The following is a 14,416-nucleotide window of genomic DNA, read 5'->3' on the forward strand; positions in this document are numbered from 1 at the left end:
GCGCAGTGGTTGAGAGTCCGCCTGCCGATGCAGGGGACACGGGTTCGTGCCCCGGTCCGGGAAGATCCCACATGCCACAGAGCGGCTGGGCCCGTGAGCCATGGCTGCTGAGCCTGTGCGTCCGGAGCCTGTGCTCCGCAATGGGAGAGGCCACAACAGTGAGACGCCCGCGTACAGCAAAAAAAAAAAAAAAAAAAAAACACCTATGAGATGCACCAAAAGTGGTACTAAGAGGGAAGTTTATAGTAATACAGGCCTACCTCAAGAAACAAGAAAAATCTCAAACACTCTAACCTTACACCTGAAGAAACTAGAAAAAGAAGAACAAATGAAGCCCAAAGTCTGCTGAAGAAAGGAAATATTAAAGATCAGAGCAGAAATAAATGAAATAGAGACTGAAAAGACAATAGAACAGATCAATGAAACTAAGACCTGGTTCTCTGAAAGATAAACAAAACTGACAAACCATTAGCTAGACTCACTAAGAAAAAAAGAGAGAAGGTAATGATAAATAAACTCAGAAATGAAAGAGGAGAAATAACAACAGATACCACAGAAGTACAAAGGATCAGAAGAGAATATCATGATCAAGCTATACATCAACAAATTGGACAACCTAGAAAGAATGGATAAATTCTTAGAATCATATAGTCTTCTAAGAGTGAATCATGAAGAAACAAAATCTGAATAGATCGATCACTGGTGCAGAGATTGAAACAGTACTCAAAAACCTCCCCCAAAACAAAATTCCAGGGCCAGATGGCTTCACAGGTGAATTCTACAAAACATTCAAAGAATTAATACCTATCCTTCTCAAACTATTCCAAAAAATAGTTGAAAAGGAGGGAGCGCTTCCTAACTATTTTACAAGGCCCACATCACCCTAATACCAAAACCAGACAAAGAAAACACACAAAAAGAAAATTACAGACCAGTATCACTACTGAACACAGATGCAAAAATCCTCAACAAAATATTGGCAAACCAAATACAACAATACATTAAGGATCATACACCATGATCAAGTGGGATTTATCCCAGGGATGGCAGGATGGTCCAACATGCACAAAGCAATCAATGTGCTACACCACATTAACAAAACGAGGTATGAAAACCATATGACCATCTCAATAGATGCAGAAAAAGCATTTGACACGATTCAACACCCATTTATGGTAAAAACTCTCAATACAGTGGGTATGGAAGGAATGTACCTTGATGTATTAAAGTGCATATATGACAAACCCACAGCTAACATTATACTCCATGGTGAAAAACTGAAAGCTGAAACAAAAGCTTCATGAAACAATATCCTTACCACATGTGCTATTTTACAATCTATTATTTCATTAAAAAGAAAAGCTGGTCACAATTTATTCAACTGATTTTACAACCACCTACAGTTTGCAATACTAGAAAACTTCTCTAGGATGAACTATATCCAGGGCTGCGACATGTTAATACAAGCAGTTCCCAACTAAGGATCAGAATCTTTCCAACCAATGCTCATATATTAATTGGTTATTTGAAATTTGAAACATATCCCATGAAGTAAGGTAGTTGGGAAGGAAAGTAATATTTACTGAGTAGTTATTAAATACATTATCTTACTTATTTCTCAATGAATGATCTTGAGAAGAAGAAAATATTATTCCATTACACAGATGGGAGAAGAGTGAGGCTTGGAGAGGTCAATAACTTATCCAATGCAGTAAAGATGGCTCTTGACCCCAAGTCATCTGACTCCAAAAACTGCTCTTTCTAGCATACTAATACATCAGTTCCTTAGGTTTATGACAGCTTACTCCAGACCCCCATTTCTCCAAAACACAAAACTGAAAAATCTGCATTCAACCCAAATTCAGTAGGATCCTATAGAACCTAATTACTACTTATGGGGATAATCTATGTAGAGGTAATCCTTGACTATAACTTAGGCTCTCAAAACACATTCTCCACAGGGATAGCAAGCTCCTTAACTCCGCAGTTTATTCCTAAAACAAACACAACAATGGGAACAGAATTCTCAGTGACTTCAGAGCAGCAGGGAGACAAAGGAGATGGGAATTGCTGGAGATATTCCCAGCACCACTAGGGAAAATACAGGCATTTCCAGTGTGGAGAGTAATGGAGGTGGCAGTGTTGGCTCTTGTGCCCTCACTGAGCGATCTGCCTCATTTCCATATGTGTTCTGCTTCTAGGCCTGACAAGGTGAAAGATGAAAATGAAAAACCAAAAACGAAAATGGAAAACCAAAAGCGCCTCACTCCCCTCCCCCTGCTGGTACAAGCCTGCCACTAGCTGTCCACATTCATAGGGTGACAGGAATCCTAGCTTCAAGCCTCTAACCTGAGTTGTGGCTCATCTGGGAGCAGAGGCCACATATTTATACCCGTGTGGCTAAAACCTTAGGGTCTGCAGAGCTTTAGGCCCAGGAAGAATGAAATCTGAAAGCAGCCATGTTCTCTCTCTCCTCTCCTCTCCGCTCTCCTCCCGAAGGAGAAAGGGTCCCCTCTGCTCACCTCAACTTTGCCTGCCTAGTACGTTCTTTTGGACTCCACCATCTATGGCTAGGCGCCCCAACCCTGAAGTATGAGCAAACAAACACCCTATTAGTATTTTATTTGTAGTTTTGGAGATTTACAGTTTCACAAGAAACACTGATTTTTTTTCAAAAAATAGAAAAAGTTAAAAAAAAAAAATCTATTGTCTTGGAAGAACAGAACAAGTCTCTTCAGCAAGCAATGGGCCAATTCAGATCAGAGGAACTAGTGAAGTAAGTTAGATATAGGAAGTTCCGATTTATCGTTTCAGGAATAACACAAATGTCTTCTTGTCCAGTTGTGTAAGGCTCCAAATAGGCCATCTCAGCTTAAGACTGGTAACACACAAACAAAACACAAACAAAGCCTCCAGGGTCCCATCGAGTGTGAACGCAGGGGTGGCTCACTCTCCAGGAGGCTGCATCTGTTTACAGAACTCATCAAACTGCTGCTGCTCCAGTTCTGTCATGACTCTGTTGAGGGCATAGATCTGAACGGGAGAAAAGACATGTTAGCAATGGAGGCAAATGCTTAGTGTATCTTCAGACACAAGAGGCTGTGTCATTTGAAAATGCCAGAACTGCATTGGTAACGCAGGGGCAGGAGAGGTAGACAGTAACTCCACTGGGGAATCAGATAAGAAGCAGTGAGGCAGGTGACTGATCAGGCCTTTAAAGGATCGGTAGGATTTGAACAGGTAGAGACTGGGGAAAGGACATAGGTGATGGGGGAGTGGATATTATGATTAAATAAATATAATGCAAAAGTACAGCATTAGTTCTGGAAACTTCAAGTATGCTAATATGGAAGATATCATGGGGCTTCCCTGGTGGCGCAGTGGTTGAGAGTCCGCCTGCCGATGCAGGGGACACAGGTTCGTGCCCCGGTCCAGGAAGATCCCACGTGCCGCGGAGTGGCTGGGCCCGTGAGCCATGGCCGCTGAGCCTGTGCGTCCGGAGCCTGTGCTCCACAACGGGAGAGGCCACGACAGTGAGAGGCCCGCGTACCGCAAAAAAAAAAAAAAGATATCATGGAATGGGGTTTGGGGAGCTGGAGAAAGCAAGAAAAGTATGTTAGGGCCTTAAATGCCATGCCAAGGAATCTGGACTTTATCGGGCTGACTCTGGAGAGAGAAGTGTGCAGGGAAGCAAATTGATTATATCTGTGCTTTGAGAAAGAAAACTGGAGACCATGTGAGAGATGGAGTTGGGGAGGAGAGATTATAGGCATTAGGAGACACCTATTACAATAGTCCGGGAGGAGATAGTAGGAACATGACCCAGGGCAGGCAGTGGGGTGGAAAGAAAACTGTGAGAGACATTCTAAGGTGAAAGGCAGGGTGTCTACCTTATTGCTCACCTTGCAGTAATCAATTAATCCACCAAGGGAAGAGAAACAACATAAAGCTTCCACATTTGTATAGAAGAAAAAAAGAAGGACCGTGTTTGTGTGTAGGGGATAAAACTTGAGTAATCAAAAAGAAGGGAAAAAAACCTGAGAAGTGAGACAAATAGAAAATACAAAATAAGAGCAGAAATGAATGAAAAAGCAACCGAATGTACAATAGAGAGGATCACCAAAACTGCAAGATGGTTCTTTGAAAATACTAAAGAAAACCCTGCAAACCTCTGACAAGACAGGTCGAGATAAGAAGGGAGAAGGCACAAACAAACATTATTAGAATTTAAAAGAAGCCATAATTACTGACACAATGGAGATTAAAACAAAACTTATGAACTCTGTGTCAATAAGTTTGAAAACTTAAATGATCAAAACTGACTAAATAGAAAGCTTGAATAATCCTACAATCTTTTTTTTTCCCAATTTTAAAAAATTTTGATAAGATTCTATAATCTTGGGACTTCCCTGGTGGCGTAGTGGTTAAGAATCCACCTGCCAATGCAGGGGACATCGGTTCGAGCCCTGGTCAGGGAAGATCCCACATTCCGTGGAGCAACTAAGCCAGTGCACCACAACTACTGAGCCTGTGCTCTAGAGCCCACGAGCCACAACTACTGAGCCCATGTGCCACAACTACTGAAGCCCGCGCACCTAGAGCCTGTGCTCCGCAACAAGAGAAGCCACTGCAGTGAGAAGCCTGCGCACAGCAATGAAGAGCAGCCCCCACTCGCCACAACTAGAGAAAGCCCACGCACAGCAACGAAGACCCAACGCAGCCAAAAATACATTAAAAGAAAAAAAAATCTATAATCTTTAAGTAAAACGGAATTCCACACAGTGATGAAAATGTCTCAAACAACAACACAAATGATTCTCAAAAAGCATAATACTGATAGTTAAAATGGTCAAGTTTTATGTATGTTTTACCATAAAACAAACAAACAAATAAATAAATCTACATGGTTAAAAAAAAAAAAAAAGATGCTGAGTGAAGAGAACCAGTCACGGAATACGGTAACATATATAAAGTTCGGAAACATGCAAAACTAGACAGTATAGTGTTATGCTATAAAATATTATTTAGGGGTACACACAGAAATAGTAAATTAATACAGAACAGCAAGGGAGTGATTAGCATGAAATTAAGGACCGAGGGTACTGCTAGTGGGAAGGCTGGGGACATGACCAGAGTGAGGCCTGAAGGGCTTCTAAGTTACTGGTCATGTTCTATTTCTGTAGTTGGGTGTTTGTTTTATTCATCTTCTTTAAGTGCACAAACACATTTTATATATATTATTTATATGTATTATATAATTAAGAATATATTAAGTATGAATATATTTAATATATTAAGTATTATAAGTATTATGTATTAAGAATATATTAAGTAATTCATTAAGCAGAGAAAGAAGAGACTCAAAATGGGTCAAGGGTCCAAGCCAAGGAACGAGACTTTCAAGGACAGGATCACCAACAGTGCCAAATGCTGCTTCAGCTGCCAAATGGGCCTCTGTTCCCATTCACCCCTCTCACTCTCCTTCTCATCTCACTTTCTGGAATGTGGCATCTATACAGAACTGAAGGGAAACTGTGTCTCCGCCTCCCCACAAGGGCTCTTGTCACATTCCTATCTTAGGAAACTGCATTCCAGGCAACACAGACAAAACAGCAAGGCAACTGTGGGGCAAAGCAGGGAGCAGGGGAGAAAGTCCAGAGACCTGTTTAGATGGCAGTCCTGCCCCTCTATCCCTTACTACCTAGGAATTCTGGTCCCAACACTTCACTTGAAGTGAGGATAATACTTTCTACCTCACAAGCTCATGTATGTGGTATCCCCCTTCCTTATTCCAGGAAGGATTTACAAAGGTCAGAGTGGGAGCAACAATAATGTACCCTGGTGTGAGGATTACATGTGGTGATGCATGTGCCTGGCACATCTGAGGAGCTCAACAAGGGCCAGCTGCAACGACAGTGCAAGTCCGGTATGACATCTTGGCAAATCAGCACAATTCACCTTCAAGTCCGCACAATGAAAACACAGTGACTCCTGATAACAACCAGTCGCTGCCATTTCTGAGCGCTTTCTCTGGGCCAGGCACTGTCTTATGTGTTTTACATACATTTCTATTCCTTACAACAATCTTGTGTAATTGATGTTATCATCCTCATTTTACCAAAAAGGAACTGAAGAACTGAGGTTCAGAGAGGTTAAGTATCTTGTCCAAGGTGACCTGGGAAGAACTGGAATTTATGGAGGAGTTGGGGTTTGAAGTCAGACAAGTAAGTGTAACCTGTGGAACCTCACCGGCAGGGTGTCAGTAAACACATGAACAATGTCCTCAACAACATTATCGCTGCAGTGTGCACAAAGGACAGTTTCCTAGGGCTTTCTTACAGCGGCCCTCCAACTTTCACCAAAGTGCTGAGCAGTAAAACCGTCTGGGGGCCTGTGTCCAGGTGAAGATGGGGAGGTGAAGGAAAGAGGGGCACAATCTGTTAGAACCCAGGTCCACAGCTCTCAGACAGTCTGCCTTAATCCAAAGGCAGATTTCAGTTTATGGATTAATTTCAAACACACTATTAAGTTTACTTATTATGTTTATGTCGGCCTCCCCCGCTGAATGCACGCTCCACAAAGGCAGGGACTCCTCTGTTCCTACAACAGTGCCTGGCATGTAGTAGCAGTTCAATATTGTGAGTGAATGGATCAGATTAACAAAAATTTAAAGTCTGACACTATTAAGCATTGGAAAAGAAGTGAAGAATGAGAACTCTCTCACACTGCTAATGCAGGTGCAAACTTGTACATCTCTCTGAAAACAATTTGGCAACGTCTAGTAAACTTGAAAATGTACCCAATAATTCTACTTCTAGTTACATATGCCCTTCAGGAATTCCAGCACAGGTGCCCAAGGAGACATCTAAAAGTTTTTCACTACACCATTGGTTGTAACAGCAAAAAAAAACCCTATAAATTATTTAAACATCCGTTACCAGAAGACGGGGTAAATATACTAAAGTGGATTAATGAACTAGACTACTATTAGCAGTGATGAGGAATAAACTAGATTCTTACTTACATTAACATGAATAGTTCTAAAAAACATAAACAAAATAAAACACGTGGAATTAGTTTAATGTAAGATTTTAAAACACAAAAGAACATTTTATATTGTTCAAAAATATCTACTAATATTTGAGTGTAAAAGTATAAAAAAAATAGTGGTTGCCCACAGGGAGGGAAAAAGGAAATGGAGAAAGGGGACTTCAAATTTTTATGTAATTTTTACTTATCTTATTTAAAAAAGACTCCAGGCAAATATGACAAAATGTTAAACACTATCAATCTGGGGTACTGAGTACCCAGGTGTTTGTTATAATATTCTGCTTTTCTGTATTTTTAAATTTCTAAAAAAAAAAGAAAAGAAACAAGCAAAAGAAATAGAAAGAGGGAAGACTGCGGGAAGCTTTTTCCTGATATTAAATGCTAAAATAAAATATTCATGTAAACACTCAGGTTGATTTTTAAGTGCAGACTGAACAAAGGAACATAGTGTTGGGTGTAGAGCTTGGGCCTCTACTTCACAATTAGGAGGAGCAACTCTCCAGGCCAAATCCAGGACATCTGTACTAGGGTGTGTGACACTTGCTCTCTCTCACTCCCTTACGGGACCCCTCCCTTACATGTCCCTTCTCTTTTTTTTTTTTTTTTTTTGCGGTACGCGGGCCTCTCACTGTTGTGGCCTCTCCCGCTGTGGAGCACGGGCTCCGGACACGCAGGCCCAGCGGCCATGGCTCACGGGCCCAGCCGCTCCGCGGCATGTGGGATCTTCCAGGACCGGGGCACGAACCAGTGTCCCCTGCATCGGCAGGCGGACTCTCAACCACTGCGCCACCAGGGAAGCCCGTCCCTTCTCTTTTTCCTTTCTTCCTTCCCTCAGGTCCTACCACAAAAGCTCTGCGCCAGGAGTCATCTGGAGGCTATCTGGTACCGGTCGGGGTTCTGACACTTTGGCATGTGACTCTGGAATCTCAGTGATCTCCTCTGGAAACCTGGGATAACACCTGTTTTGGCTGGATTGGCTGGAGGCAGGTAGGGCTCCCCGTCACAGCTCTATCTCTCTATACCGGCATCATCTCCAGCAGACTACAGGTATACAGGCCCTCCTTACTCTCACCTCTGCTCTCTGTCTTTGCTTCAGCTCCTGCTGGGCTGATTTCTGCTTGGCCTTCTCAACTCTGCTGACAGCCTCTTTAACTTTGGTTTTTTCTTTACGTGCAGGTGGATCCATGACTTGGCTTCTGTATACTTCTTAGTCAGCTCCGACCTGGATGGTACAGAAGAAGGCGGATCTAAAAACAGAAAAAGAATGAACGAACGAACTTCCATTCACTAATGCCCTACCTCAGCCCCTTCCTTTGGCAGGGGAGGCAGACGGGCCCGGGGAAAAGGGCGCTGCATTGGAGGAGTAAGACCTGAGTCCCACTGCCACCACCTCGCTGGGTGTCTCTAGGCAAATCTCCTCCCCACTCTGAGCTTTAGTTTTCCCCGTCTGCACAATGGGACAACAGTCCATCCCCTGGCCCCCTCCCACGAGCTGCCGTGTGAGCACCAAATGCGAAGAGCCCTGTGAACGGTTTCCTACACTGTGGCGCGCTGCATCCAGCGTGGGACTGCCATAATTACGAGGACACCGCGACCCAGAGGGACCGACCGGCCGAAGTCTCGAAGCGGGTGGGCGGGGAGCCCAAGACTCGCGCGGCCTCCAGCCTCCGGACCAGGGCTTTCCCACCTCTGCCCTCCCAGAGGGTTACGGCCCGCTCGGCCCGAGGGGCCCGCCCTCCGCCACCGCCCCGCCCGGGCCCAAGCCCGGCCCCAGGAGAGCTCCCCTCCCGCCGCCGCCCACTCCCGGTCCAAAACGGCGGCTGGAGGCGGGCGGCGCTCGGGAGTCGGGGCCTTCCCTCCCGGGTCTCGGGACTCGGACAAGGGCCCAAGGGGGAACCCCCGCCTTCCCCTACCTCCCAGCCTGCAGTACGAGCCTGCCGCGCCTCGGACTGGGCGGGGCTGGGAGGTGGAGGGCGGGCAGGAGCGTCGAGGCCCCGCCCACAGGAAGGGCCGCGCGTGCGCGGAGAGCGTGTCTGGACGCGCCGCATCGGTGCTGGTGCTGGAGCTGGAGCTGGAGCTGGAGGTGGGGCAGGGTCGGGTGGGTACCAGTAACAAAAGCTTTTCCCGGGAATACTTTCTGGGACAGACGCTAGGCTTTGAAAGGTGAGATCTGAAACCTGGGACTAGAATTGTAACCCTCTGAGCCTCAGTTTTCAATTCGGAAAGTAGGGATGATGATTGCTGCATTTTTTAAAAATTATTATTATGTAATTTAGGCAGTAAACATGGTCTATTTTTGCTTCTTTCCAATAGAATACATTTGATCACTTTTTTTTATACAGCAGGTTCTTATTAGTCATCAATTTTATAAACATCTGTGTATACATGTCAATCCCAATTGCCTGATTGCCGCCTTCTTGATTCAGAAGCTTGTTAGGAAGATCAAGTGAACTCCTGTTTACCATAGTGCTTTGAAAAGGGAAATCGTGATGGAAGTATAAATAGCCAATATAAACAAAGAGAAACGTTCAAGTTCACTGATAATCGATAATTTTAAAATTACAATTTTATAACTATTCACAATAATTTTACAAATTGAAAATAGCTGGCTATCATTTTTCATTTATTAGATTATCAAGGATTGGACAAAATGGTAGATAAGTACTTTGACAGCAGAAATCTTGTACAGTCTAATAATAACAACGACAATAATAACTACCTCTCTTCTGGACTTATATTACAGGCACTGTTCATAGAGCTTCACATTTATTAACTCATGTATTCCTCATAATAAGTACGTATAATAGTGTGAATATATAATAATATACTATTATTGTTCCCATTTTACAAATAAGGAAACAGAGGCACAGAGAGTTTGTGACTTGTCCAAGGTCACACACCCAGGAAGTGCCCTAGCAAGTATTTCATCTAGGATTGAGGATAGGACAATGGCCTATCCAAAAGAAAACGTGTTCAAGCCCACTCCTTTTGTTCCTTTAAGGATTGGGCAAGAATTGAAACAAAGGATGGATTCTAAGCAACAGCGAAAGTGTAGCCCAGATGGACACTCATATTTTCAGTCAAAGTGTAAATTATCACAACATTTTGGGAAGCCAGTTTAACACAGCATTTCAAAAGCCTTGAAAATGAACACGACCCCACAAAAAGACAAATACTGCATTATTCCATTTCTATGAGATAACTAAAATAGTCAAACTCTTAGTAGAATGGTGATTGCCAGGGGCTGGGGGGAGGGGAAAAGGGAATTGTTCAATAGATATAGAGTTTCAGTTTTGCAAGATGAAAAAGTCCTATAGATCAGCTGCACAACAGTATGCATATAGTTGATACCACTGTACTGCACACTTAAAAATAATTAAGATGGTAAACCTACCTAAGGAGGTAAAAGACCTGTACTGGAAAACTATAAGACACTGATGAAAGAAATAAGACACAAACCGTTGGAAACATGTACTGTGTTGTTCATGGATTGGAAGAATTAATATTGTTAAAATGACCATACTACCAAAGGCAATCCACAGATTCAGTGCAATCCCTATCACAATACTAAGGGCATTTTTCACAGAACTAGAACAAATAATTTTAATATTTGTAAGGAAACAAAAAAGAGCCCAAATAGCTAAAACAATGTTGAGAAAGGAGAACAGAGCTGGAGGAATCATGCGCCCTGACTTCAGACTATACTACAAAGCTGCAGTTATCAAAACAGTATGGTACTGGCACAAAAACAGACACATAGATCAATGGAAGAGTATACAGAGCCCAGAAATAAACCCATGCACTTATGGTCAATTAATCTACAACAAAGGAGGCAAGAATACACAATGGAGAAAAGACAGTGTCTTCAATAAGTGGTGCTGGGAAAACTGGACAGCTTCATGTAAAACAATGAAATTAGAATATTCTCCAATGCCATATACAAAAATAAACTCAAAATGGATTAAAGACCTAAATGTAAGACCAGAAACAATAAAACTCCTGGAAGAAAACATAGGCATAACATCTTTGACATAAATTGTAGCACTATTTTTTTGGATCTGTCTCCTAAAGAAAGGAAATAAAAGCAACAACAAACAACTGGAAAATAATTAAACTTAAAAGCTTTTGCATAGCAAAGGAAACCATCAACTGAATGGGAGAAAATATTTTCAAATGATATGTTCAATAAAGTGTTAATATCCAAAATATATAAACAGTTCATACACTCAATATCAAAAAACCAAACAACCCAGTCAAAAAAATGGGCAGAAGACCTAAATAGACATTTTTCCAAAGAAGACATACAGATGGCCAACAGGCACATGAAAAGATGCTCAACATCATTAATCATCAGAGAAATGCAAATTAAAACCACAATGAGATATCATCTCACACCTGTCAGAATGGCTATCATCAAAAAGACACAAATAAAAAAATGTTGGTGAGGATGTGGAGAAAAGGGAACCCTTGTACACTGTTGGTGGAAGTGTAAATTGGTGCAGCCACTGTGGAAAACAGTATGGAGTTTTCTCAAAAAACTGAAAATAGAACTACCATATGACCCAGCAATTCCACACCTGGGTATATATCCGAAGAAAACGAAAACTCTAATTCAAAAAGATACATGCACCCCAATGTTCATAGTGTCATTATTTACAATTGCCAAGACATGGAAGCAACCTAAGTGTCCATCAACAAATGAATGGTTAAACAAGATGTGTTTTATATATATATATATACAATGAATATTACTCAGCCATAAAAAGGAATGAAATTTTGCCATTTGCAGCAATATGGATGGACTTGGAGGGTATTATACTAAGTGAAATAAGTCGGACAGAGAAAGACAAATACTGTATAATATCACTTATACGTGGAATCTAACAAATAAAACAAACTAATGTAGTGACTATAACAAAAAAGGAACAGACTCACAAATTAGAGAACAAACTAGCGGTAACCAGTGGAGAGAGGGAAGTGGGGAGGGGCGAGATAGGGGTAAGGGATTAAGAGGTACAAACTATAAATAAGCTACAAGGATGTATTGTACAACACAGGGAATATAGTCAATATTTTGTAGTAACTATAAATGGAATATAATCTTTATAAATTGTGAATCACTATATTTTACACCTATAACATGTAATATTGTACATCAATTATACTTCCATTAAAAAATTTGTTTAAAGCTTAAGATGGTAAATTTTATGTTATGTGGGGGTTTTTTTTAACCACATTGAAAAAAAAATAAGCACAACTTTGACTCAGCAACTACACTTTTAAGTTATCCTAACTAAATAATCAGAAACGGTGCTATTCCTAAGAGTAAAAAACCAAAACAATGAAAATATTTATAAATGGGGTCAATTAAATAAATTATAGGATAGCTATAATGGGATTCTATGCAGCCAATAAAATGACACAGAAGAATTTTTTATGTAATAAAATGTTTTTATTTTAGTAAATGAAAAAGTTACAAAGAGGCATATACAACATAGTCACAATATTTGTTTTATTGTTTCAGAAAAGATTATTATATACACATGAAAAAGGGGCTGGATGGAAACACACCAAATTACAAATTGAAATTAAGAATGGAGATTATTTTTATCTTCTTTGTGCTTTTCTATATTTTCCAAAATTTCTACAATGAACATTTAAACTTTAGCAAGATTTATACTTTCTTTTACATTTTTGTCACATTGTACACTTTATAAAGTTCATATAAACTCTGGATTAGATTACAGCTGGAGACAGGGCAGAGACTTTGGAAGGCTTTACAAAGCCAACAGAAACAGACTGGATATAGGGTATTAAGTAGTCGAAAAACCAAACTGGAAGATTGGAAAAAGAGTGGAGCCACTGATAAAAGTTATGATGAGTTGGCTTGGGAAAGGATGAGGAAGAGGATAAGTCAGAGGTGTGTGAGTGTGTGTGTGTGTATGTGTGTGTGTGTGTGTGTGTGTGTGTGTGTGAGAGAGAGAGAGAGAGTGAGAGAGACAAAGAGAGACAGAGACAGAGAGACAGAGACAGAGCGTGCTAGTTTACACTTACAGGTGGCAATAAGCAAGACAATTTGTCCAGTAAGTACAGGGCTGCAGAAAATCACATGTGTGTAGATACTGGTTTGGGATTCTTCATCAGGAAGGTGAAGCCTGAAGCCAGGAGGGAGTGAAAGTCCCCTCTCTGTTCTTCCTCCATGAGTTTATGATCTCTCTTTCTCTCTCTCTTGACCATCAACAGACGCTTGGACAGTCTACAAAATTCCCTGGTTGATTGAGTCAGTGTTTACATGAATATAACTATTCCTAAGAGTAAAAAAGAATATTTTTACAGTGTATACCATACTAAGATTACATTCACTTTATTAAACAACTCTAAACAACTCTACAACTCTTTTTTTCCTGGAGTCAAAAATTGCCTACTTTTTTCATTTGTGTAATTATCTATGCATCTACAGTTAATTATTCCATAAACTCTCCATCAGCACTATAAAACGTCTTTCTGTCTGGTCTCATGAATCCGATACTTTTCAACATTTTTTTCTCTTAGAGACATTCCTTCTTAGGCCTATCCTCCTCTCGCTCCAAGCTGTCGTCTTGGCTTTGCTATCCAACTGTTGTCCTGAGACTTCCCATAACCACATTCTGGGGACTTGCATCTCCTCTCCTGTACCAAATTCCCTGTCTCCTGGATACTCCTATTTGAGGCTTAGTCTCTCATTTTGAAGGAGCTCATTCCCCAGTAATTTCCCAGAATAAGTTCATGGGAGGTACATTTTTGAAACCCTGCTTATCTAAAGATGGCTTTATTTTGCTCTCACACTTGATTGACAGTTTGGCCAGGTACAGAGTTCCAGGTTGGAAATCATTTTCCCTCAGAATTTTTTTTTTTTTTTTTTTTTTTTTTTTTTTTTTTTTTGCGGTACGCGGGCCTCTCACTGTTGCAGCCTCTCCCGTTACGGAGAATAGGCTCCGGACGCGTAGGCTCAGCGGCCATGGCTCATGGGCCCAGCCGCTCCGCGGCATGTGGGATCTTCCCGGACCGGGGCACGAACCCGTGTCCCCTGCATCGGCAGGCGGACTCTCAACCACTGCGCCACCAGGGAAGCCCTTTCCCTCAGAATTTTAAAGGCATTGATCCACTGTTATTTAGCTTCTCATGTGACTAGACTCTTGAGAAGTCTGATTTATTCTGATTTCCTTTACTTCTTATGTAATTTTTGCTTGTTCACTTGTTTCTGGAAGCTTTTAGGACATATATTTTTCCTTTATCCTTGATGTTTTGAACCTTCATCATGATAAGTAATAATAATGTAAGGCTTTTTCATTCACTGCTCTAGGTACTCAGGGGTCCCTTTCAATCA

General features: G+C 41.4%; 2 protein-coding genes across 2 annotated transcripts in view; one reads left to right on the top strand and one right to left on the bottom strand.

Moving 5' to 3' along the window:
• TMEM269 (transmembrane protein 269) overlaps positions 1-8,129 on the top strand; it is a 31,279-nt gene extending 23,150 nt beyond the window's left edge. Inside the window, exon 6 of the mRNA XM_067725768.1 lies at positions 7,886-8,129. Within this exon, the coding sequence (XP_067581869.1) occupies positions 7,886-7,983 (98 nt within the window). The 3' untranslated portion in view covers positions 7,984-8,129. The remainder of the gene's footprint in view (positions 1-7,885) is intronic.
• SVBP (small vasohibin binding protein) lies at positions 2,606-8,257 on the bottom strand. Its single transcript, XM_067725771.1, has 2 exons — positions 8,123-8,257; positions 2,606-3,033 (listed from the first exon to the last, which is right to left on the bottom strand). The coding sequence occupies exons 1-2, from the start codon at positions 8,234-8,236 to the stop codon at positions 2,947-2,949; spliced, it is 201 nt and encodes a 66-aa protein (XP_067581872.1). The 5' UTR covers positions 8,237-8,257; the 3' UTR covers positions 2,606-2,946.
• Positions 8,258-14,416: the final 6,159 nt, after the last annotated feature.

This window comes from Pseudorca crassidens, chromosome 2 (assembly GCF_039906515.1).
Source record: "Pseudorca crassidens isolate mPseCra1 chromosome 2, mPseCra1.hap1, whole genome shotgun sequence".
In the NCBI taxonomy this organism is placed as follows: Eukaryota; Metazoa; Chordata; class Mammalia; order Artiodactyla; family Delphinidae; genus Pseudorca; species Pseudorca crassidens.

Coding starts and splice junctions, on each gene's coding strand:
- SVBP (XM_067725771.1), bottom strand. CDS start 8,236: ATGGATCCACCTGCACGTAAAGAAAAAACCAAAGTTAAAGAGGCTGTC. Junction 3,034..8,122: donor AGCAAAGACAGAGAGCAGAG/GTGAGAGTAAGG, acceptor TCTCCCGTTCAG/ATCTATGCCCTCAACAGAGT.